The sequence below is a fragment of the Hypanus sabinus genome, chromosome 18, assembly GCF_030144855.1.
Source record: "Hypanus sabinus isolate sHypSab1 chromosome 18, sHypSab1.hap1, whole genome shotgun sequence".
In the NCBI taxonomy this organism is placed as follows: domain Eukaryota; kingdom Metazoa; phylum Chordata; class Chondrichthyes; order Myliobatiformes; family Dasyatidae; genus Hypanus; species Hypanus sabinus.
Window position 1 is genome coordinate 41345727 of NC_082723.1, and position 26811 is coordinate 41372537.

General features: G+C 45.4%; 2 protein-coding genes across 7 annotated transcripts in view; one reads left to right on the forward strand and one right to left on the reverse strand.

Annotated features, from left to right (window-relative positions):
- sardh (sarcosine dehydrogenase) overlaps positions 1–3234 on the forward strand; it is a 94953-nt gene extending 91719 nt beyond the window's left edge. For all 6 annotated transcript variants that reach the window (XM_059994265.1, XM_059994262.1, XM_059994263.1 and 3 more), the window contains exons 19-21: positions 114–282; positions 1172–1307; positions 2333–3234. In XM_059994265.1, coding sequence (XP_059850248.1) covers positions 114–282; positions 1172–1307; positions 2333–2458 — 431 coding nt within the window. In that variant the 3' untranslated portion in view covers positions 2459–3234. The remainder of the gene's footprint in view (positions 1–113; positions 283–1171; positions 1308–2332) is intronic.
- Positions 3235–7069: 3835 nt separating this feature from the next.
- Positions 7070–26395, reverse strand: dbh (dopamine beta-hydroxylase (dopamine beta-monooxygenase)). The gene is made up of 12 exons (XM_059994278.1): positions 24191–26395; positions 23096–23242; positions 22379–22636; positions 20674–20850; positions 18075–18177; positions 17190–17356; positions 16519–16662; positions 15154–15192; positions 14795–14854; positions 13074–13201; positions 9957–10116; positions 7070–9513 (listed from the first exon to the last, which is right to left on the reverse strand). The coding sequence occupies exons 1-12, from the start codon at positions 24518–24520 to the stop codon at positions 9376–9378; spliced, it is 1851 nt and encodes a 616-aa protein (XP_059850261.1). The 5' UTR covers positions 24521–26395; the 3' UTR covers positions 7070–9375.
- Positions 26396–26811: the final 416 nt, after the last annotated feature.

Consider the following 26811-nt stretch of genomic DNA (forward strand, 5'->3'; position numbering starts at 1 on the left):
GTGGCATGTATTCTGGGCTCAGTCAGTTACTGTGTGCACATTGCCTATCTGTCCAAGCTTTGTGGGACTGTGAGATACAGGTAACTCAGGCTGTCGCCATGCTCCTGTTGCAGGGTACAGACATTGGCACGCTGACCTGCGGTCCGACGACACTCCTCTTGAGGCTGGGCTTGCTTTCACTTGCAAACTGAAGTCAAAGATTCCGTTTCTTGGCCGGGAGGTGCTGGAGCTGCAACAGGCTCGAGGGCTGTTCAAACGCCTAGCCTGTTTCACCATCGAAGAGTGAGTTTCTGACCTAGTTCTCGCTCACACTTGCTTAACGTTGAGTCAATTTCCATTTTCAGTGCTTCAGTGTATAGGAAAGCATTCTTTCAAGAATCTCTGAAAGGTATCTATGCCAATTGAAATGCTGCATAACTATTCCTAAGTTCTACTGAAGGGAGTAGATCAGTGGAAAGGAAATACTCAGAAAGCAGAGTATTTCATAAATTGACCAGTTTAGAATGAGAAATTTGAGTGAAGCGTGGTGAACAGAAGGCATATAGATTCCTGATGGGTATGTTTTCTGGGACTATGGTGTGGGATTGCTTGACAGAAAACCTGTCTCTTCTGCTTTGTGGACATTTTACTACTACAGAAGGAGATGATTTGTCTCAGCTCTCCTGTGTTGGGTCCTTAAAAGAGCTGTTTGATTAGTTCCATTAGACTTTATGAATAGCCCTGGGAAATTTATAAGTATTTATCCAATTCTTTTTGGCCTTTTTATATTTCCTCCTCTTGGACCCCTTTCTTCTAGCCTCTCTCTCCTGTCCATGACACTCAGTGCAAGATGTACCCAAGGTCTGAGGGAATACCTGGCCTCCACCTGTTTGGGTTTGGCCCTAGCCCCCGATCTCCTCCAATAATCAATCCTACTCAAATCCCAGGCCTCCTTCTCCTGATTACACTGAGTTTCAGTCCCTGGCTTCTGCTTCACATTTGTCTCCCACTTCTTCAGGTCGGGCCTGGAAACAAGTCATGCTTGAATGCTTATTGTGACTATTGCAGACCTGATTTCTATTCTGGACCAGGTGATATTTCCAGCATGTTTATGGATGTAAAGCTCAGAATGTGTTTTTCCTCATGCAATCTCTGTCTGTTGCTGATATAACAGGTGATTGTTATCCTGCAGGAAGGTTCCCATTTTTGGCCTGGAAGCTATCTGGAGGAATGGGAAGGTGGTCGGATCTATCCGGAGGGCAGATTTTGCTTTTGCGCTCGATAAGTCAATAGCTTATGGTTATGTGAGAGATCCTGAGGGGTGTGCGGTGAGTAGAAGTCAGATTATCACCTCGGTGTACTTAGTGGAACAGTGAGCATTCTGGCTTCTTCCCCTTTTCTTTCCAATATTAATGAAGGGTTTTGGCCCAAAACATCAACTGTTTCCTTCCATAAATGCTGCCTGATCTACTGAGCTCCTCCAGCATTTTGTGTGTTGCTATGGTGTGGGAGAGTCTGACAGAATGCCTTTTTGCTATACTTTGTGCTCATTCTGACTGCTATAGAATATGATCTGTCTCATCTACCGTTTTGAATCCCTGAAAGGGCTGTTTAATTAGTTCCACTAGGCTTTTCGAATGCCCTGGAAATTTTATGTTTATGAGAATTTATCCAATTCTCTTTGCCATTCCTTTTAATTTCTCCCTCTTGGAGCCCTCTCTCATTTTTTTTTGCATTCTGCCCCCTTTTACTTCAACAACTGATGACCATTATTCCTGAGTAGATCTAATATTAAGACTCACACCATTGTTCTCTATGCCATGTACAAGCTCCCTCCCTATGGACTGCTTCCCTCCACCCAACCATGTGTAGTCTTGTGCCATATTGGGAATCAAGATAAGTTTTCGATTGCTCCATCATCCAGGTCAATTATTTTCAATTAATTTTGCTTTACTTTAACCAATGTTGAAACATTATTACCTCTCTGCTCAACTATTCATTGCAAATCTCTCACTCGCCATAAACTTTGGGTCATTTATAATTCTTCTGGGCATCTTGACTCAGACCGTACGAAGTTCCATTGCCTGTAGCTCACTGTCCAACATCAGCTCCTGATCAGGAAACACCCCAAGGTTAAAAAGTGCGCATCAGTGCTCTGACTTGGGGCCTGGCAAGTTGCAATCTCTGCAATTACCTTCAGGTCTCCTGCAAACTCCATGCTCCTCTGGTTTTGACCTCTTGCATTATTCTATTACTTTTGCCCTTGCTTTCAGATATCAAAATGACTGAATACATATTTCCAGGTTTTTTGGCATGATGCATATGTTTCCTTAGTCTTTGTGTCTCTCTCTAGGTGACAACGGACTTTGTGAAGCATGGTGAGTATTCGCTGGAGAGGATGGGTGTCTCCTACCCAGCCAAGGTTCACCTGAAATCACCTTTCGACCCAAGCAACAAACGAGTAAAGGGGATTTATTAGCGAAGAGCCAGCGCCAGAAATTGCCATGACCTGTGGATCTGGCAGCGAGAAAAATGCAAACAGGAATTTGCTGCAATTGTCATCAAGTTTCAGCTGAGGGACCTTATACGGGGCAGTGGAATATCTAACGATAAATTTACAGGCCAAGTCTTTGGAGTTATGTAGTGTTTTTGACATTTTACTAAGTCAAGAGAAATTTTAAAGTCTTTATAATTATTGACAATCAAGATTTTGCTAATCGATCCTTACGTGAATACTGAAAGTATGTTTGCTGATGCTGAGACCTAAAGATGTGGTGGGGATGGGGGGATATGATGAGTGAATTGGGAGGGGTACAACACAGATCCTCCTCCTGTCGATTAGGAATCCGATAGAAAGTCAGGAGCTGTGTGTTGCAGGTGTCTATAGACCCTGCAATGGCTTTTACACCCCTTTTCAGAAATCTATTATCAGCTTCCACCACCTTCTGTTAACTTGATAAATGTCCAAAAGCTTCTAAGTGTTGCTACCAAATCTGCTTTCATTCCAGGCTTGTTATTTCTATTTTCAAGGCAAGTTTTTTTTTTAAAACACAGGTGCCTGGAACATGCTGCCGGGGGAGGTGGTGGGAACGGCTGTGATTGTAATGTTTAAGAGGCATTTAGACAGGCAGGGAATGTAGGGATATGCCCTTGTACCTTGTTCAGGCAAATGGGATCATGATTGGAATTAATATGCTGAGTCAAAGTGTCTGTTCGTGTGCTGTACTGTTCATTGTCCAGTAAATGTTAAATCAATCTCTCAGTGAATAGGAGGATTTTGTTCTACCCTTGATCTGGTTCCATAACATCTGTGGCAACAGACCCCACATTCTGAATCCTACCTGTTCTGTTCACTGGTTCAGTACTAGTCCTCTGTTCTGTGACAAAACTGATCTAAGTCCTGCTTGAAATAATTGCTTGCTTGTATGGAGTGATAACTAATGGATGAATAATCTCTGTGCTTTTTCACAACCAATAATAAACAAATTGCAATTGTGGGCTGGATTACAGGTACGGTATCACATTCATGCGCCACCTTATTTGCAGAACAGCGGTTCAGTGATGACACTTTTCCTTGCCCATCACTTGCAACAGAAACGTCAGCCAAAGCCTCGTTATTCACTGGCCTCATGAATAGAAGTTTGGGGCTTGAACCCCAGCCCACTGACCTTTACCCATAGTCCAGCCTGACACTTGCGTTATTGTACTGAGTGTCACACTGTCAGAGGGACAGTACAGAGGGAGTGTCACACTGTCAGAGGGACCATACTGAGGGAGTGTCACACCGTCAGAGGGACGGTACTGAGGGAGTGTCGCACCGTCAGTGAGACGGTAATGTGGGAGTGTCACACTGTCAGAGGGACCATACTGAGGGAGTGTCACACTGTCAGAGGGACCATACTGAGGGAGTGTCACACCGTCAGAGGGACGGTACTGAGGGAGTGCCACGCTGTCGGAGGGACAATACTTAGGGAGTGTCACGCTGTCAGAGGGACGGTACTGAGGGAGTGTCACACCGTCAGAGGGACAGTACTGAGGGAGTGTCACACCGTCAGAGGGACGGTACTGAGGGACTGCCACACCGTCAGAGGGACAGTACTGAGGGAGTGTCACACCGTCAGAGGGACAGTACTGAGGGAGTGTCACACCGTCAGAGGGACAGTACTGAGGGAGTGTCACACTGTCAGAGGGACAGTATTGAGGGACTGTCACACTGGTCAGAGGGACAGTACTGAGGGAGTGTCACACTGTCAGAGGGACAGTACTGAGGGAGTGCTGCACTGAAAGAACAGGCGGGGGTTGGAGATGAAGATCTCTGTAAGGCTGGGGCACTGGTTGGGCCTCCTCCTGCAATCTCGTACCAGGAGAGGGCTTTAGTGATCAATCAGCTGGTCGCCTCCATGGTGTGATACCGGCTGGCTGCATTAATCCCACCTACGACGTCCGTGTCCAGAACCCAGAAGAGGCTGGTGGGCTTCTGGGGAAATGGGAAGCAATGGGTCTCTGCATCCGATCGCGGAGGGGGGCCGGTCCTTGGTGTGTGTGCGCACCCAGCCGGCGGCTCTCTGCCTCAGGACCCAGCAAAGATCGCTGTACTGCGACCAGCCTTCCAGATGGCACACGCTGGCGACGCACTGGGACGCTGCCTGCTGGGGGACACGCGTCGGCCGTGCCGCTCTGAGGGCTCTACCCCGCTTTTATCGGGAACTGTGGAGGGTATGGGGTCGGGCCTCATCCGGGCAGGGATCCCAGTACGGTGGGTGTTGGAGGGGCGCGGGGTGGACGGGTTCTGCGCGTATGGGGCCCAGGCCTCGGGAGACCACGCGGGACAGGGTCGAGGGGTTTCCCACCAGGCCGTTCCGCGACGCTCCAACGTACACTTTCTCGCCTTAACGATCCGTGTTACCCTCTGGCAGCGGAAGGCTCTTTACCCAGGGGTGCTTCCCCTGTACACTGGGGACCTGGGGTGGAAGGTGTTGCATTGGGCAGTCTCGTTCAACAGGTTCACCGACACCCGGTCCAAGCTGTTCATTCTGTGGGCGGGTGGACTGTTTAATATGGACTGTTTAATAGACGGTAGTAATGGTATATAGTAATTTGAGTGTAGCTACTGTCTTGTAAAAATTGATTGCCGTGTCTATATGATGTAAATAAACTTCTGTAGTTTTGAAAAGAAAAAAAGGACAATACTGAGGGAGTGCCACACCGTCAGTGGGCAGTACTGAGGGAGTGTCACACATCCCTGCAGACCCACTGGGAAGGGAAAGTGAACCAATACTCTCCCATGCCTTTATGTTGGGCACTGAGCTTCTGTTTACACCCTGCCAGCTTTAGTGAATCCTAAACTCCCAGGATTAGAACACTGCTGCCAGTTTCACCATGGCAAAAGCTTCCCAGAAGAGCATCACAGAGGACCTAAGTGAGGGTCATTTAATCTTGTCCCATCATTCCATGGCTGATCTACCGCAGACTTCTGTGCCAATGTCCCGCAGCTTCAAACCCTTGACCTTTCAAAAGATGAGAGCCGGGACATGACGGTCTGCACCTGAATTTCTGGAGTTATTTTCAAAACTCACTAAGTTCCAGCAGAAGAACAAATGACTCCTTGTTCAAGAAAGAAGACAAAAAGTGTTTCTCCCTCGGCACTGGTCCAGTGACAGTGTGGCGCCCCTCGATGCTGGTCCAGTAACAACGCGGCACTCTCTCAGCACTGGTCCAGTGACAGTGCTGCGCCCCTCGGCACTGGTCCAGTGACAGTGCTGCGCCCCTCGGCACTGGTCCAGTGACAGTGCTGCGCCCCTCGGCACTGGTCCAGTGACAGTGCTGCGCCCCTCGGCACTGGTCCAGTGACAACACGACACTCCCTCGGCACTGGTCCAGTGACAACACGACACTCCCTCGGCACTGGTCCAGTGACAACACGACACTCCCTCGGCACTGGTCCAGTGACAACACGACACTCCCTCGGCACTGGTCCAGTGACAGTGTGGCGCCCCTTGATGCTGGTCCAGTAACAACGCGGCACTCCCTCAGCACTGGTCCAGTGACAACGCGGCACTCCCTCGGCACTGGTCCAGTGACAGTGTGGCGCCCCTTGATGCTGGTCCAGTAACAACGCGGCACTCCCTCGGCACTGGTCCAGTAACAACGCGGCACTCTCTCAGCACTGGTCCTGTGACAGTGTGGCGCCCTTTGATGCTGGTCCAGTAACAACGCGGCACTCCCTCAGCACTGGTCCAGTGACAACGCGGCACTCCCTCGGCACTGGTCCAGTGACAGTGTGGCGCCCCTTGATGCTGGTCCAGTAACAACGCGGCACTCCCTCGGCACTGGTCCAGTAACAACGCGGCACTCTCTCAGCACTGGTCCTGTGACAGTGCTGCGCCCCTCGGCACTGGTCCTGTGACAACACGACACTCCCTCGGCACTGGTCCAGTGACAGTGTGGCGCCCCTTGATGCCGGTCCAGTAACAACGCGGCACTCCCTCAGCACTGGTCCAGTGACAACGCGGCACTCCCTCGGCACTGGTCCAGTGACAGTGTGGCGCCCCTTGATGCTGGTCCAGTAACAACGCGGCACTCCCTCGGCACTGGTCCAGTAACAACGCGGCACTCTCTCAGCACTGGTCCTGTGACAGTGCTGCGCCCCTCGGCACTGGTCCTGTGACAACACGACACTCCCTCGGCACTGGTCCAGTGACAGTGTGGCGCCCCTTGATGCTGGTCCAGTAACAACGCGGCACTCCCTCAGCACTGGTCCAGTGACAACGCGGCACTCCCTCAGCACTGGTCCAGTGACAACGCGGCACTCTCTTAGCACTGGTCTAGTGATAGTGCTGCACTCCCTCAGCACTGGTCCAGTGACAGTGCTGCACTCCCTCAGCACTGGTCCAGTGACAGTGCTGCACTCCCTCAGCACTGGTCCAGTGACAGTGCTGCACTCCCTCAGCACTGGTCCAGTGACAGTGCTGCACTCCCTCAGCACTGGTCCAGTGACAGTGCTGCACTCCCTCAGCACTGGTCCAGTGACAGTGCTGCACTCCCTCAGCACTGGTCCAGTGACAGTATTGCACTCCCTTGGAAAAAGAACTTCTTATTTCTTCACCACCTTGTAATTGGGCAGACCTCTTATCCCAGTAATTAACCCATTGTGTTTCTTTTTCACTGCCTCCAATACTGGTATATCCTTTCTTAAATAAGGAAACCAAATCTGTGCACAATACTGCAAGCATTGTCTCACTAATATCTTGTACCATTGTAAAACTACTGCTCTATTTCTAAACCATAACTCTCTTACATCAAAGACCAGCATGTCATTTGCCTTTTTAAACACCTGACACAACTACCTACAAACTTCTTGTGTTTCTTTTAAAAGAATATCTAAATCCCTCTGTGCTTCACTCATCTGGGTTGTTTCTCCATTAATGTAATAGTCTGCCTGTAATTCCTTGTCTGGAGCGCATGACCTCATGCTTTCCCACATGAAGCTCCATTTGCCAAGTTTTCACCCTCTTGCTCATTCTATCTTCATTTTGTTGCAAACAAAATATCTGCCTGTCTATTTTCACATCAATAACAAAGTTAGATATATCCTATCCCCCTCTTCAGGGCTTTAATGGTGAACTTCACTAGTTACATTCTTTCAGCATGATAAAGGCCAGTTTATTCCTACTATTTGTCTTCTCTTTGATAACTTGCCTACAATCCATGCTAACACATACCACAAACTCTTGTGCAAACAGGAGAAAATCTGCAGATGCTGGAAATTCAAAGCAACACACTCAAAATACTGGGGGAGCTCAGCAGGCCAAGCAGCATCTGTGGAAATGAATAAACAATCAACGTTTCAGGCCAAGGCACTCCTTCAGGGACTGAGAGGGATGGGGTGAGGGAAAAGAGGCTAGCTGGGAGGTGATAGGTGAAGCCAGGTGGGTGGGAAATGTAAATGGCTGTGGAAGAAAGAATGTGATGGGGGAGAAGAGTTGACCATAGGAGAAAAAGGAGGAGGGGACCCAGCGGGATGTAATAGGCAGATGAGAAGTAGTAGAAGGTTGGGGGGGGGGGGGGTGGAATTTTGTTCACCAGAAGGAGAAATCAATATTCATGCTATCAGGTTGGAGGGATATAAGGTGTTGCTCCTCCATTCTGAGGGTGACCTTATCTTGGCACAAGATGGATTAACATGTTGGAATAGGAGGGTTTTATGTGGCACCTCGTCAAATGCCTCTGGAAATTCAAATGCATCACATCAACAGATTCAACTCTTTATCTCCTCTGCTTGTTACACCCACAGAGAATTACAGCAAATTTGTCAGACGTGATTTGTCTTTCGTAAAGCATGTTGACTTGGTTTGATTACAATAAGTTTCTCTAAATGACTAGCAATTTCTTCCTTAATTATAGACCTCGGTATCCTACTAACAACAGATGTGAACCTAGCATGCCTATTGTTACCTGCTTTTTGACATCCTTCTTGAACAAAACAAACACGCTTGTGTTTGTTCAGTATGCTGGTACTCTTCTAGAAGAAAGAATTATGATAAAATCTTCAATGTCTCCATTATTTCTGCAACCTCTCTTTAAAATAGTTATGTGTTTCTTGGCTGCTTTTACTCCCATTAGTTTTTCCAGTATTTTGTCCCTCATGATGGGAGTTGTTACAAGTTTTTCTATGGTGTTAGAAACTAGATCATATCTGATGTCTTTGGGATAATTACAGTATCATTCACTGTGAAGACTAATGAAAAGTGTTGTTGTAACTTATCTGCAATAGCCTTGCTTTTGTTATTAATTCCCCACTCTCATTCCCTCAGTATTCCACTCTCATCTTTGCTACTCTGAAACTTTCTATATAGAAGCTTTTTCTGTCTGTTTTATTATTATTATTATTCTTCATATGGAGGCTAGAGTCTTTGAGAATGTACTCAAGTCTCTTTGGAAGAATATAACACCCTTATTGGCTCACATGAATGCCTGGCTTGTGACTAAACATAATTCTGCATGGCACTGAGAGCCTCAGAGCTATGCAGAAGCCTGGTGTGAATATTGGAAGTAGTGACCACCTCCCACATTATGGATGTCTAGAAACTTTTGGGCAGGTGTGGATAGAGGTGTTGGACTTCAGAGCAGGTATTGTGCATTTCTGTACATACTTCACAGAGGATCTGAATCTTCGTCACAAAATCTCACAGATGCTGATTGAAAACAGTTTGCAGTTTAATTGGAAGAGATATATAATCTGGCTCATTCAACAGGCAGCATACAGAGGCCACAGGTCACAGTCACAAACAGGTGAGACATTAGAGAGGAATTATCGGTTTTGTGTGGTTGTCAGGAACATCTTTCACCCAATTCTGCTCCCGGTCGATCAGCTGATGCGAACGGCTGAGCCTTACGTCACTGTCCTGGTTTCCTGGAGGTGAAGTCAACGACGGTGGGTTCTCCTGGCTCCAAGTGGCTCATCCTCTGACAGCGATCTGGAGTTTCAGGCAGCACCTTGGTCACTTCTGGGAGAGGTTGCTTTTCCCAGTCACCCTGAGGTTAGAAGATGTTTCAGTGAAACACACACAAAATGCTGGAGGAACTCAGCAGGCCAGGTAATGCTTCAGTGAAGAGGTTTCACTCAAAATGCCCCAACCCCCATGTGCTGGTTCATATCCCTGCTACAGACCATCTTAGATTGTAACTATAGTTGCTTGTCCATGGTCTCAGGGTTAAGCTATCCACCTGCATTGTGGGAGTAACTGCCAGAAAGACTGCTGTGTTCAGGTTGGTGACTCACCTCTACTTTCTCAAAGACTGACACCAATAGGCAACTTTAACATTGTCAGCAACATGCATTAATGAGTACAAGCAGTTTGAAAGTCTGCAGAGTTTACCAGTGCCCAGGGATTGTAGCACAACACTGTTACTGGAAGCAAAGTCTTGCATTCACTTGGAGTGTACTCTGTCAATTAGAACACAGTCTCTGTACTCACCGGGAAACGAACAGCAGAAGACTTGTTGCAATGCATAGAGATGGGAGCAGAATCATACAAGGCCCTCAGTACTTGGTGACTGAAAGGGCTCCAGGTCACGGCGTTGAACTGCTGTGTTACAGGTACTTGAGGGCAGGTACAGATCCCGTCATCTTCTATCCTGTAATGACAGCAAGGTATTATAAATTACTGTATAACTTTCTCATCCTTTTCCACCCCAGAGCATTTTGTACCCTTCCCTAATACCAGAACTGCTGGGAGTGCTTGGGGGTTGGCTTCCACCAAGCTGGTGGTGTTGCAGTTGGTGAATCACTTTACAGCATCAGCCCGTGATCGATGATTGGGTTCAGTTCCCGCCGCTGTCTGTAAGGAGTTTGTATGTTCTCCCCGTGACTGTGTGGGCTTCTTCTGGGTGTACCAATTTCCTCCCACGTTCTAAAGGTATATGGCTAGGGGTCAGAGTTAGCAAGTTGTGGGCATTGCATGGTTGCTGCTGGAAGTGTGACATTTGAGGTCTTCCTGGCGTAATCCTCGCTGATTTGATTTCAGGCAAAAGACGCATTTCACTGTACGGATGTACGTATGACAATTAAAGATTATGTGTCTTTATGAGAGAAATTGGAAGTTGGAGTGAGGCAAGTCGTGGGGAATCGATGATTGTAGCACACCAGTGCCTGTTTGTGACAGTGTCCAACAAGAGAGAATCTGACCAGCATCCAACATTTAGTGCATCGCCAGCGATGCTAGAGGTCAGACCAGAAACGGATCAGAACTAGCCACATAAATACTCTGCCTACAAGAACAGGTTCCTTAAGGTTGTTATGTCCGGGGGTGGTAATGGGGATTAGCTCCTGCTACCTATTAAATACTCCCAATGGCACATGTCTCAAATAACCTCTGACAAACAAGTCCAGCTCCTGGCCTTCACATGTGACCATTTCTACTGACAGGAGAAGGGGCAAAGGGGGGTTACTAGCACCTTAAAACCAGTCGCTTTGGGCAGGTGGGGCTCACCAGCCATGGTTGACAGCTCATCTAGGAGAAGGAGATCTCTGATTTCAAATCTCCACTGCCTTGTGGCTATACCCACTTGTGGGGAAGGTTTGGGAATAAACCCAAAGGAAAAATCTGGGGCTGGAATCCCTAAGGCAGTCCTACATTGAATTCAACACTGAATGCAAACTCCTGTGACATTGCTGGCACCAAAATGTATTAGTCTCTGCCGTTCCTTTGGATTCATCCACTGTGTGGACAGGGGAGCCTGCTGCATGGGCCTGTTCTCCATATCACACAGCCCTAGCTAGCTAACTGGCTTGTGTATTAACTTAGACAGCTAGGACACAATATCCATGGTCAATCCTAACCAACAGAGGGCTTCAGAAGAACCGGCAATTTGGAATATGTTGAGTGTCTCACTTCCTAAGTCATCAGGTATCCATCCCTGGACAGTTAGCGTCTGATTCCCCTTCCTTAACTTCTGAGTCATACAGTAAAGAAACGAGCTCTACAGGCTACCATGTTTATGCTGACCATCAAATACTTACGTATACTAGAGCAGCACACTCAAAGTGCTAGAAGAACTCACCAAGTCAGGCAGCATCTGTGGGGGAGAATAAGCTGTCGACATTTTGGGTCAAGATCCTTCATCAAGACTGGAAAGGAAGGGGGCAGAAGCCACAAAAAAAAATGGAGGAGGAAAGGTAGGAGTACAAGCTGGCAGTTGATAGGCAAGACCAGGTCAGGAAGAAGGTGGGAGTGTGGGGGGAGGTGGGATGAAGTACGAAGGTGGGAAGGAATCGTAGCAAAGGAATGGAGATGAAGGAATCTAATAGGAGAGGACAGTGGACCATGGAGGAGTGGAAAGGAGGAGAACAGAGAGAGGTAATGGGCAGGTGAAAAGGGGTGAAAGGTGGGGAATGGAAAAAGAAGGAGGAAAGGAGGAGAAATTATGAGAGTTTGGGGGAAACAACGTTCATGCCACCAGGTTGGATGCTACCTGGATGTTGCTCTTCCAACCTGAGTGTAACCTCATTGTTGTAGCAGAGGGGTTCATGGACAGATGTGTTAAAATAGGAATGGGAAGTTGAATTGAATTGGGTGGCCACCAGCAGATCCTGCCTTTTGAGGAGGTCAGAGCAAATATGCTCAGAGTGGTCTCTCAATCTGTTTTGGGTCTCACCAATGGAGAGAAGGGAGCAACAGATACAGAACACAGCCCCAACAGACTGGCAACTGAAGTGTCACCTCACCGGAAATGGTTGTTTGGGCCCCTCAATTGTGCTGAGGGAAAGTGCATAGGGGCTACTGCAGTACTTGTCCTACTTGTAGGGATAAATGACAGGAGGGAGTTCAGTGGGGAGGGACGAGGGAATCGTGGAGACCAGTCACCATGGAAAGCAGGGGGCTGGGGGGGGAGTGCGGGTGTGTGATGCAGGGAAAGCTGTAATTAGTGGCAGTATCCTGTTGGAGATGGTGGAACCTTGGAGAGTGATGTCCTGGATACCCTTGTGAGGTGGTAGGTAAGGACAAGGGTAACCATATCCCTGTTAAGACAGTAGAAGGATGGGAAGATGGTAGATATGGAGGAGATGCTCTGGTAGCGCAAGAGTATGTCCAGGTGCTTCCAAAATGTGGGAGTCTCCGTCTCTACCACTCATCACTGCTGGGTGGAAAAATTCTTCCTCAGATTTATTTTGAACTCTTTCTCTTCACCTTCCAACTATGGCCTCTTTTGGTAGACAGCCATGAGGTAAAGTTTCTTACGACCTACTTCATAATTCTGTACAATTCTATTAGGTTGCCCCTGCTGCTCCATGGAGTACAAACCCAGCTACAACCGAAATCTTCCAATCCAGGCAATAGCTGCTGAATCCTTTCTGTCCCCTCTCCACTGCAGGTAATGCTACGTCCAGAACTGTGCACAATATTCTAACTATCTCCTAACCTATGCTTTTTTAAAGATACCATTATTTCAATCTCTTTCACATTCAACAAAGTTCTAAGTATAGATGACCTTTTGTAGCATTTTCTTCTTGGCTGGGTGTCACTTCTGGTCTGGTTCTGATGCTGGATAATGTGTCTTGAAGATTTGCTTAAATAACTGTGGATTATCATTACCTGTTGATGAAGGTGAAATATTTCTGCAGGTAACTCAGATCCACAACACTCTTACACAGCTCCAGTTCAGTCTGGGGGTAATAGTGCACGTAGTTCACACACATTTCTTCGTTGATTCCAAATCCTCCCTGTACACACAGAATCCGATAACAATCACGTTGGAGAATGTCAGAATTTCAATTCACTGCACGATCAGTTCTCCATTCTTTGGCGTCTCCACCTGTTTCCCCTCTAACAAGATCCAGCATGCTGCCTTATTGTCCCGTGCATGCTACACAGACCTGAAAATCTTGGGATCCTCATGAACTCTGATTTCCTATCATACATCGAAATTCTGGATCAGGGTTTACTCAGAAGTGAAGGATATTCTATCCAAGAGATTATTACCCCACCTCACTAGGGAGGGGTAGCACCTCTGATGGGAGGGCCTGCCATGCCTTTTTTCAGGGCAGCTTGTCCACCTTTGGTCCCCACTTGGCGCTCAGCTCCCACCTGTGGCCCCAAGTAGCTGTAACACGTGCAGTGGCCACACCCCGGTAAACCATCTCGGCAGACGGGCCAAATCAGGTGAGGGTAGCCGACGGGTCTTCGACCCTCGGTGAGGTAAGGGATTTGCATATCCCAGCGTGTGAAGTCTGGCCCTAGCAGATGGAGCGGAGGAGACTGATCAATGGTCAAGAAGGCAGGCCAGCAGGTATTTGTGGAGCACTAAGAGCACGACAAGACACCTAGATGTCCTGGTCATCCACTGCAAGAGGTGATGAACTCTTTGAACTCACCTGGCAGAAGGCAATGGCAAACCACTGCTGTAACTTGCCAAGTATATGATTTCCCAATATGTCAGAGTGGCGTGGAGGGAAATCGTCTGCCGACTGGAAATTACAGATGTGACCAAATGATGATAACACTCTTCAGAGCAACCAAGATGACTGACAGGTCCAGAGGTCCTCTGACAGGTCCTCTCCTAATCTGTAACTCAGTCACTTTTGGATGGGTGGGGTGGATTGTTAGTATTCTTGGGTTTATTCTGCTCTCTTGACACCCACAACATCAGCCTCTTGGCCTATAGAAAATATGCAGAAAAAGTGGGATTCGGTGCCTAGCTGGGGCATGCTATGAAGAAGAGTCGCTACGGGGAGAGAGTCAGAGGACTGATGGTACCCAAACATTTATCGTTTGGTAAAACTGAGTGTGGGGAGGAGATTGCTGGCAACATGGACCAAATAGATGTCCATGGCCGAGGAGTGGGATTGATCTGTGCCGGATATTTATTATGGAGTGAGAAAGGGAAATCGGATGGAGGAATTCTACTGTCCATGACAGATCAGAAAAAGAACCCGGATCCGGAGGTAATAATGATGCACAAATGTAATTTCCAAAGCGACCTTCAACATTGGTGAGTGAACGGATTGTTCTTGGAATTCGTACATAGCCTGGCTTTATGGAATGGGGCACAGAAGGAGGTTATTCAAATTTTTGTGGCCACATGGCTTTTCTTAAAGCATTTTCTTTCTTTAGGTCCATATTTAGTTTCTCTTTATTTACACGATCAAAACCTCTGATATTTCGAACAAATTAAATCTCCAACATTCCCTGCTGTTCTTACATAACGGCACTCCCTTGTTTGAGTTAGTCATTTCTGTGCTGTTTTTTTACTGCACTGAGAGAAGGGGCAATTTAGTAAAAGCAACCAGCTCATGTTGTGGGATTCAAATACCTACCACGGTCACATGATTCCGGTCCTCTGTATTGTACGTGCAGGAAGTGATCAGGACATCCCCCTATTCAGAAAATCATATCAATGAGCCCATCTTGTAAACAAATGACAAAGTCAACATAATTCTTCAAAGCATTAGATTATTGTTTGTTAAAAGTACCAAGAACAACTGGTGTTTGTGCAATCACTATGTTACTGTGTAGAGTACATGTTTGGAATTTGGTAAGCTGGTTTGTAAACCCAAGCTGGTGATTGTGTACAGCACCAGGTTAGCAGTTGGATAAAGCAAAGATCAGGCTTGTATTTTTGGAAAACATTAGTTGCTGCAGTGTAATTAATCCACATGATGAATAGGATACTTACGGGTAACACTGTGACCTCTTTCTGCAACATACGAATTTCCTATAAAAGCCAAAAAAAAAGCCACCTCAGTATTAATTCTTTTCTATGAGAAATATTACATTAAAATCACAAAAATGAATGTTAAGAGGGGTGACTCACTCTACCTACCATTTGTTGCTGCGATTTACAGTGCCTGTCAAAATGGGTCTGGGTTTATTTAATTGTTTCATTTATACTGTAGTAAACTGAGTCTTTCTCCAATTTCCATTGATGTAGATTTGTTTAAGCAAAGGCAGTGAAAAACTGTGGGATAACCTTTCCTCAACATTGACCAGCTTGCAGGACATATTCAGGATGGTCCTGTACAAGAGATTATTGGCAAAAAAAAGTGCATATAATGTGAGGTAACCATTGGATGCTGGCTGGGAGGTAGAAGATGGAGATTTGGGATACAGGGAATATTCTTCGGTAGAAGTTAACATTTGGCACTTTTCGTGGATCTGTAAGGCAGCTATTTCCTACCTAGACAAAGGAATTAGTTGCCGTATATCCAACAATTCAGTTAATATTCAGATTGGAGGCACAGTTAGCAGGCATTGTGGAATGAGCATGTTGCAGAGGAACACTAATTTAGATCTGTCTCAGGTTTTTTCTCACTCAGTTAACCTGTTAAAGTGAGGAACATCATCCACTTTGTACCCAAGAAGGATGGATCAAGATTAATGATAGAGTATGACAAGGTGTTCTTAAAGAATGGCATGAATTGGTTAAATGAGTTGATGGGGAGAAGGGGAAAACCTAGTTCAAATGGAGTGCAAGAGCAGAACAATTGGACATAACCTTAAAATTCAGAGGTAGAAGCAAGAGTGCTATCAGGAAACACTTCTTCACATGAGTGTTAGAGAATATTGGGGAGTGCCTTTCCTAGTGATTGAATGGTGGGTTAATTGAAGCTTTCAAGACAGATATATTTTTTCTTAGATAAGGCAGCAAGAAGTTAATAACTTATCTCCTTCTACCTTAGGCCACAAACTTATCAATCACCCCGATGAGTCATTAACTTCAAACTTTCTGCATAATCACTCAAAGAGTTGAACTGCTTGTGCATGTAATGAGAGCTGTATAACTCATCTCCTACCTTAGGCCACAAACTTATCAATCACCCATGCTGTGGATGCTTTCTGGAGGTCCAAGATCCGTATGCTCCATGACCGCTGGACTAAGTGTGTAAATGTAGGAGGGGACTATGTTGAAAAATAAATGTGCTAGGCTTTCTAAAATTCACTCCTTCTACCTTAGGCCATGAACTTATCAATCACCCCTCGTATAAAGCGCTTATGTGAGGTTATTAGTGAGAGTGTGCTTGAGCTTCACAAGGAGCCATACCTGAAAGTGAGTGCTGTAATGTCCATCAGCATTCACAATGTCCATCTCAACCCCATCCTGGACAAGGACAGTTTTCACCTTTGTGCCAGTAAGGTGAGTGTGGAGTTGTGAAGCAAAGATCCGGATGCCAGACTTGGGCAGTGTCTAGGATCAGAAAGGCATTGAAATCAGTATTAATTTCTGACCTATATACAATATTCCAACACTTAACAACGCTTGACCACAATACCATGGTTCCAGACCATACCAAACCTGACATATCATGCAGTAGGCTGACATCAGTGACCTACCTCTGAGCTGTAAGAGAGTGCCCTGTATTGACTTAAGATGGTGACACCACACTGATTCCTGACTGACTCTTCAACAATGGAAACTGCTCACTGATAAAGCAAGGGGAGGATGGATATATCTTTGTTCCTAACTTCTTGCTCCACTGATCTTCATATCCATTTCTAGTCCCAGTCCTCAGGCTTAACGCTCCCACCAGTCCTGACTCTGCCTCAGCCTAAACTCATCTCTGTCTTGTATTGAGCCAATTTCAGCAGGCCCCCCCCACCCCCCAACCCCATTGCCCTCACTACACCTCCAGCCCTGCTTCCCTGTCCTCATCTCTGATCATTCCAAGGCCTTGTTGTTGTTTGACTGGCCCATTTAGCAATGAAGTTGCTCACGTGTTCAGTACACTTTGCCGTACAATATCCCCTGAGCACAAAGCTCGTCTCGCCTGGAGGGATTGCCATGATGGGTGTGTACACCAGACCCAGTTCCATGATACCTGCGTTGAACTTCCTTAAGGTGGGTGTATAGAACAGACGAATCCCAGACTGGTCCAATCGCCCTTTAGATGGGAAAAGTTTCAGTTAACAATGCTTTTACAAATGGAAGATATCAGTTACATATTTTTGCTAACTAGACTATACAAGGTAAATTTGGGCTTAAACCATAAAAGATTATGATTACCTTTATTTTTCACATGTACATTGAAACGTACAGTGAAATGCATTGTATGCATCAAATAAAATTAGTGAGGAGTGTGTAGGACAGTTCACAAGTGTCGCCACACTTCTGGCACCATCATAGCATACTTACAACTCACCCGCAGGTCTTCGGAATGTGGTAGGAAACCCATGCGGTCACTGGGAGAACATACAAACTCCTTACAGAGAGTGGTAGGGATTCCAGATCAGTGATAGCTAGGTATGTTAAACGATTGTGCTAACCGCTATGCTACCGTGTGGCCCATGCAAACCAGACCAAACTTCGTATATTCTAATTCCCCAATGAATCATTAGTTCACAATTATCTCCGTTAATATGGTGAAGCCACTCAACTTTCAGAGGTTCTTAGAATATTATGACTTCAGTTAATGTTAATCAGTTTACCCTGCCATATCCCTAAAGTGCAGATTACACACAACACATATGCATATTATGAGAGAATTAGACATACACAATTACACACTCATTTGCACACTCGTATATCTATAATAACATTCATGCTCAGGTTCACTAGTGTGAATTGTGAGGTAGAGAATAGTGAGTTAATTCCAAACGCACCAGAGAGTTTCAGAGGATTATGGTAATGCACTTCCAGTCGCAAATACTTTGAGGAGTTTTCTCCGCCAATGAGAAGTCCAGCATCTTTTGGGTAATAGAATGCCTGTAATGACACAGAGACCTGGATTTCACAGCTTGGAGGAGGATCTCTCATCTAAAACTACAAAAAGGACATTTAACAGATAGCTATTGCGCTGAGACCCTGAGCAACACATTTTAACACTAAAAAGAATTCTGCAAAGGAGATTCATAGACGTATGGTAGACATTCTTGGGGGAATCCAGCCATTCAAGATTTGAGAGGTGGTTTCCTTTAGAATGTGGTTTAGACTAGGGGCATATTCTCTGAATAAAGAGTTATGAGAAGATGAAAGGTAGAGCAGGTAATTCAGCCCTTTGACCTAGCTCCAGCATTCTATCTCAACACTATTTTCCTGCTCCTTGATCACCTTTCTAGATTTCTCCAATAAACAGAATTCAAAGGGTCTCTGTTTTAAATGCAATCAATGGCTGAGCTTCCACAACCTTCTAATGATTCACTACCCACAGAATAAAGAGGAATGTCCTCATCTGAAGTATAAATGGCCTATCTGTTACTATGTCACCGTGACTTCTACTTCTAATCTCCTCAGCCACAGAAAACCTATTCCCCAATTCTGCCCTAGTGAGCTGCCTAAGAATTGTTGGATAGGCATTTAGAGTTATAACAAGGGGAAATTTCTTTACCCATAGTTTGTTAATCTTATACATGTATCTGAGGCTGTCACAACAATTTTTGAACATTAAGATAATCGGGGTATGGGAAATGGGTATAGGAATGTGGATGAGATACAGAAAATCATGGCTGTATTGAACGTTGGCTCAAAGAGTCAAGGAGCCACCTTACTTCTATAGTTGTTCTGTTCTTATGTCCTCACAGTAATAGATGCTTTAAGTGGTGTGGGTATAGAAGGCTGAAACGCTCCTGGACAGGACATCCACGCTTGGTGAGGACAGCTGATTCAAACATTCTGTGCAACAGGTATGAGCGGTAAGTGTCAGTCATGTCAGCAGTGAGCTCCTCTGTGAATGAATTTAAACAGGCGAAAGCCAATTGCTGAAGATTTGCTTTCAAGTAAAATGGATGAAGAATCAATTACTTTCGAGCTGGAGTAGCTCAGCGTTAGGTATTAAAGCTTCAAGGGGCTCACACTCATCTCCCACCCGAGGAGATCTGACAGCATCTCTCATGCTCCTCTGCTTGCGTTTTGGGAGTAGTAATGAGGCTAGGACACACACCATGAATGGTGAGGTCCTAAGGATCATTATGGAACTGAGGGACCTTGGAGTGAAGTCCGGGGATATTTGAAGATGAAAGTACACATAGATATTGTGATTAGAAGGGATTTGGGATAAGGGCTTTTACTATTAGTGACAATGAGTACAAGAGCAGTAAGGTTATTCTCCAACTTAAGAAAACGTTGGTCAGGCCTCAGCTGCATGCGTCTTTGGTTAAAGCAGGGCGTTCCACCCGGGGTCCACAGACCCCTTGCTTAATGGTATTGGTACATGGCACAAAAGGGTTGGGAACCCCTACGCTAAAGGAAAGATGTGATAGAGTTTAAGAGGACGCAGAGGAGATTAATAGACATTGCCTGGGATGGAGCCTTTCAGTGCTGAGAAGGGACTGGAGAGATTCAGTCAGTAGGTGAGGAGGTTAAGAGAGGACATGACTGAGGTATATAGAACTATGGTATAGATAGTGTAGACTGCAGCTAAGTTGTTGCCTTATAAGAGGTGACTAAAACTAGCAGACATAGGGTATGGGGTAGGAAATTTAAAGGGGGTCTAAGGGGGTTCTTTTTCACCCAGAGAGTGGGGTGTAGCTGGACTGTTCTGCCTGAGAGGGGAGTATAAACAGTGTCACGGACAGCATCTAGGAGATGGCTAGTCAAGCATTTGGATTGCCCAGGCATAGAGGTGATGGGCCAAGTACTGGGGTTAATTTGCTGGGTTCATACTGGTCGTCAAGGACGTGGTTCCATGTTCTATAATTTCATCGTTCACACTGTGCAAGACACTCACTCTCTCCTCAATCCACCCCGCAGCATTCTATGCCCTCATCACCTAAACTGTGCAGGTTCTCTTGCTTAGTGCTCTCCAGGGTTTTAACTCACACCTCATGAGGTCTTCATTTCATGCACTCCCCCAAATGACAACACGCTGACTCACGTGAACAGCTTTCACCTACTTTCTATCCCCCACACGTTGAACATAGAATAGTACAGCACAGTACAGGCCCTTCGGCCCACAATGTTGTGCCAACCCTTAAACCCTACCTCGCATATAACCCTCCACCCTAAATTCCTCCATATACCTGTCTAGTTGTCTCTTAAATTTCACTAGTGTATCTGCCTCCACCACTGACTCAGGCAGTGCATTCCACGCACCAACCACTCTCTGAGTAAAAAACCTTCCTCTAATATCCCCCCTTGAACTTCCCATTCTTTATCTTAAAGCCATGTCCTCTTGTATTGAGCAGTGGTGCCCTGGGGAAGAGGTGCTGGCTGTCCTCTCTATCTATTCCTCTTAATATCTTCACAGGAGCTTCACTCACTTACCTGAGCGCCCATTGCCCATGCCGCCAGCACGTGCCTGCAATAATTCAGCTTTGCGGGCTTCATCTTGGAGTCACACGGCCCATTATACGCAGGCATCTGGTCAAACTGCGGTGCGCACTGGAACACCTCCATATGATGTATAATTGCTTCATTTCCTTTTGAAATCACTGGCTCGTACTCATCAGGAAAGGAGATAAAAATTTGGGGTCAGATTGGAAATGTTTCCGAAGGTACTTACACTGCAGAGAGGTATAAGCCACCCTGTGGATGGGTTGGAGCTGGGAGAATGGATTCACAACTCATTGGGTTTTGAGATCCTCATTAAGATCCGAACTCTCCTCAACCATCTGAAAGTCTTCAGAAACTGTGCTACCCTGGTGGGATCCGATCTCAATACATATTGCAGTTATATAAAACTTTTCTTCATTTACATTTGGAATACTGTGGTCAATTCTGGTCACCAGAAGTTTTGGAGATAGTTCAGAAGAGATTTACCCAGAATACTGTCTAGATTAGAGGATATTAGCTACAAGGAGGGGTTGGACAGACCCGGTTGGAGAATTTCCGCATCCAATTTGTAATGTTGGTGGCTGAGGGAAGACCTGAAGGAAACTCATGAGGGGTTATCGATAGGCCAGACAATCAAAATCTTTCTCCCAGAGAAGAAACCTTGAACTCGGGAGGGAATAGCTTCAAAGTAAATGGGAAGTTTAAAAAGGATGTGCAGGGAAACTTTTTATTTTTAAAACTCCGCTGCCTGGAATACCCTGCCAGAGGTGGCAGGAAAGGCAGATATGATAGTGGCACTGAAGAAGCTTTGAGGTAGGCATGCGAGTATGCAGGGAATGGAGATATATGGATCATATAGTTTAACTTGACATCATACTTGGCACAGACGTTGTGGACACAAGGGTCTATTCCTGTGCTGTACTGTTCGATGTTCTGTGACCATACCACTGCCATGTTTAGGAATGTAATAGAAGCTCAGCACATTCTTGGGACCAGATAGAAAATAGCTTGAAAAAGATGCAAAGGTACTTGAGGGAGAGAAAAAGAAACTTTTGGCCAGTTTGCCTCACATCTGTCATTGAGAAGGTGCTAAAATCCATTATTCAGGATATAACAGTGGAACATTTAGAAAAATCATTAAGATTATCAATCTGGCTTAATGAGAGGGAGGATTTGTTACAGTCCTTTGAAGTTGCAACAAACAGGATGGATTAAAAAGAACAAGAAGATGTACTTGGATTTCTGGAAAGTGATAGGTTTCTGAATAAAAGATTACTGCAGAAGAGTGCACAGGCACAGGGAAAATATATAGACATAGGTAGGGGAATGGCCAACTAATAGAAAACAGTCAGGACAGTTAGTTTTGGATTGGCAATCAGTAATCGTGGGGGTCATTGCTGGAGCCAGATATATGCATTTTTGATCTATATTAATGACTTGGATGAAGGGATTGAGTGTACTGATGTTACAAAGTGAGTTAGCCAGTTATAAGGAGGGCACAACCAATTTATATCTCCATGGAAATGCATATTTTAATTTATCTTCTTGTTCTCCCAAATTATTCATTAACCACTGAGAAAGTTTAGCAACTCTCCACCACTAATCCTAACCATCTCCACCAGCCTACAGGTCAATAATCAATTCCATACTGCATGTACCAACCTCGTGGTCCTCTTATCTTTCGTAAAATACCTACCATGACAACGTGATGTGCAGGAAAGTTGCTGGGCAGATGACTGATGTGGCACCAGTAGGTTGTTTCCTGGTCAGGAATTGTTACGTTCGGGGCGAGCACTTCCAACACCTTAACATCTGAGGGCAGTGCGGGCGTATGGATGTCGGGTTTCAGGAGCTGCACCCTCTGTATGCCCCTGGCCACTGACCTCAGGTTGATGGTTTCCACCGATGCAACTGGCCGCTCAAGGAATCCGTACAGGAGATGGACCGTGCCGCCCTTGGAGGAAGATAATTCACAGGACACACACATTTAGAATTAATCATTGCTCAAAGAAAAATAATCTTCCTGTATGAAATCAACCTGTTACCGAATAGGACCATAACACACCAGTCCTCCAGGTTCAGAAGGTCAGCTCAGGGCTAACAACTCCAAATGGTCAAAAAAACAATTGTAACGGAAGCAGCAATGAAGATGGAGGACCCTCATTTCTGCCCTAAGCACCAGCAGCATAACGGGCAGTAGGTAAGAGTATGACATAAAGTGGAATGGAAATAGACCGGGCTACTTTTGAGGAGACTTTGACTTCAAAGGAGATCCTCCACAATATGCTCCATCCATGTTCAAGTTTATCGCTTAGCACTGAAAGGGATACACTTCTCCACGTATCTGGTTAAAACAAAAGTCACTTTCTCATTCAAAGCATCATCCAGTGTTCAGCACTTTGACCCCACTGACCTCAATGACGTAGTCCCTTTTGTCGCAGGTGTTGAAGTGTCTCTTGAAGGTGAGGTAAAATCCTTGGTTTGACTGGTGAGCATCAATCAGCTGGTAATCCTGCTGTGTGTCCAAGTGAATCTGTGCCTGCTCATCAGTCCAGGCATCCTAATGGCACAGGAATACAACTGAGATCAAATTGGGACACTGCGACATTTCCCCACAGAAGGGGAGATCCCTGATTTTAATATGATCTAGTTGTGATGAAATGTAGACCAATCTTTCTTTCTCTGAGCGGGGACTGCACACAGTTTATGCTGATACTGCCGTGGCGTTAAGTGGCACATTATTAGAATTAGAATTAATTCAAGCTGTTGTTCATGTGTGTTTATGAATGTGTGTAAATATGTTTAAAATCTCAGAATCAGAGTTAAGTTTATTATCACTGACATATGTCGTGACATTTGTTTTTTTTGTGGCAGCAGTACAGAGCAATCCATGAACTATACAATGGATTCCAAGAAGAAATGTATTGTTCCTGGGATCACTGTCCTTTCATAAACCTGATGGCGGAGGGAAAATGTTTACCTCAAATATTTTCTGGCTATTGTACGTCCTCTGTGATGGAGGTAATGAGAAAAGGGCAGTGGGGGTCCTTAATGATCGATACCACCTTGTTCAAACATTGTCTTTTGAAGAACTCCTTGATAAAGGTGGCATCCGTCATTAAAGACCCCCACCAGCCAGGACATGCCCTCTTCTCATTGCTACCATCAGAGAGCAGGTACAGGTGCCTGAAGGCACACACTCAACATTTGCAAAACGCTTGTGTCAATGGTATGTGAGGACAATGGTTGTGTTCACATGACACATCTGCATGCAATGCCTGCATTTTCAGGATGCATACGTGTGCATGTATTGTATGAGCCAAGTAGCATTATTGGTTTATTTTGTGTACTTTATGAGTATAAGCATCTGTAATCAGATGCATTAAGTCAAACTATTAAATCACTGACCAGCTACTGCTGGTGTGAGCACAGAAATCAGCAGCTCTCCTGAACTTAACTGTCTTGCTTTAGAGCGCACTGGCTGCAAGTCAGTTTACCCCCGACTTACCCCGAAATAGGAGTTGCGGCCATCGCTCCACAGGATGGCCAGGTCTGCGTTCTCTATGCCTCCTCGGTCCGACATCCCAAACAGCATCCCAAACTTCAGTTCCCTGATCATGAGGCAGAAGTACACCGCTTCCTGGGAATAGCTGACGTTCCAGGCCAGCTTCGCCAGTCCCTGAGGATCCAAGGGCACTCGATAGGGGAAGGGACTCCGCCTGGGTGCGATGGGGTTGAAAGACAGCACCAGTATTATCACGATGATCAGCAGTGTGGTCATGTAGATGGAGATGGTCTCCCGTAGTCTCATGCTCCGCCAGCACTGACTGTCCCTCATGGCTGGGCACCTGGAATGAAGCAGGAATCAGGGCAGCAGCCTGCTTTAAGAAGAATGGTCAGTGGATCAGGGTTCTAATGAAATTATAGCACAGCCTCCGGGCAAGCACATTTCAGCCTCACTTAATCCCATTATACAAGATCATCATCAGTAAAGTGAAGGAGACGAGCTGCCCTTTATTTATTTTAACATTTAATTTATTGGGTTATGAAGAACAAATGTCCATTCAATGCCCCACCTGTCATTTCCACATTAATTTAAGTGAAATTAGTCAATGACGTAATTCTCTTCTCCCTCTGCATTCTTCCCTACCCAACCTGTTTTGTTCTCTGCTTCCCTTATACTCCCTTCCACCCGTGGGCTCCCTGTATGATTATGTGACTCAACCCTTTGTCAGACACTGAGACTTGCTTCATTAGTTGAGCAGCATGGCTCTCCCATGGTCAAATGGTGTAACTTAACTCACTGGCAATTACACTGGTTCTACTGCGAGATAGGGGTTTTTGGTTAACATAAGAAATAGGAGCAGGCGCAGGCCATCTGGCCCGTCGGACCTGCTCCATCATTCAATAAGATCATGGCTGATTTGACCATGGAATCATCTCCACCTACCTGCCCTTTCCCCATAACCCTTAATTCCCCTACTATGCAAAAATCATATCCAAACTTGTCTTAAATATATTTACTGAGGTAGCCTCCACTGCTTCATTGGGCTGAGAATTAGCTTTTATCCTTGAGCATTAACTCTTATCTCTCATAATATTGAGCGATACCTGTGTCTTACACACACACACACACACACACACACACACACACACAATGCTGGAGGTCAGGCAGCAGCTATGGAAAGGAATCAAGAATTGATGTTTTGGTCAAAGACCCAACATCAGGTCTTGGTGCACTGGCTGATAATGAAACTGGTCCCATTGCTAGATAGTGAGATGTGGCTAATTGGTAGATATAGAAGCCAGTCCCTTTGCCAGATAGTGAACTTCAACTCAGTTTGAAACTGCTGCCGTGCATCGTTACTGTGATGGGTCCCATTGCCAAATAGTGAGCTTAATTTCATTGCCAGATTGTGAGACCCCACTCTCTGGCAAACGCAGAGCCAGTCCCAGTGAGAGGCCAGAATGAGCAGGGAGAAGTCTGAGTCTCTGAGCCATCAGATTGAGGCTTCTTAGCACTTCACAGACACCCACCTTATTCTCATCACCTAGCAACAGAAGCCTGGTTCTCAATCAAACTGAATTATAGACAATCAAAGACAGATCAAAACGGCTGCAGTGGTGAGTCCAACGACAAATTGGCCAAGACATTTATATGTATTAATGCATGTTTAATATATGTGTTCAAATTGTAATATATATGAAAATAGCTATGTATTTTCTGTAGTGTTTATGTTATCTTAATGTTTAGCTTACACATGTTTAAACTACATAGTGCCCACGGGTTTAGTGTATAAAATTCATAGATATAATCTTTGCTCAACATGTAACATTTCTGTGTGTTCAATGTGTAAAGAATACATTTTCCATGTGATGGTTGTGAGTTGTTAATGTGTAATGCTTGTGTATAGTGTATATGTGTTTTGTCTATACTGTTTGTATGTTCTTAATGCATAATATGAGTACATGTAGTATATATGTTTGATGATTACATATATCCATTTTACTGTGTGGAACGGACAGAAGAATGAGCCAGCCTGCTGTAAATCAGTTAGTCGAGCCTTATGTGCACAAACTTTTAGAATCCACCTTTTGGATTACATTAATTGAAAGACTTAATCAAAACTGAGAGCAAATTTATTAAAACTGGGCTACATTTGCCAAGTTTAATAGGGTTTATTGAAGATGTGACTTGTTATCAATAAAAAGACTGGGGTGACTGGGACTTATTGAGACTTACTGAAAGTCAGGACAGAGTACCTAATCCAGTCCAGACTGGTAATGCCTGAAGGCACTCCCGGGACCAGGCCTGCACCAACTAGGTTCTAGGTTCACAGGGGTATTGAGGTCTCCGTTAAATCTTGTCAGTATTTTATTAAGAGGCACGTAGGATGATTGATCAAAGTATGAACTACTGATATGAGAGCAAGAAATCTCATTGCCTTTGTGAACATACTGAATTGAAAAGGAGGAAAATATCTCTTCACTTATCCCTTCCACCTCATTCCATCCCCAGGAGTCTATTTATTACATGGGAGGGGCAAAACCCTGTAAGGGAAAAAGACTTTGTAAACTCCACCTCTCTACCTCACTCCACATTCCTCTGGCTATGGAAACCAATTCACG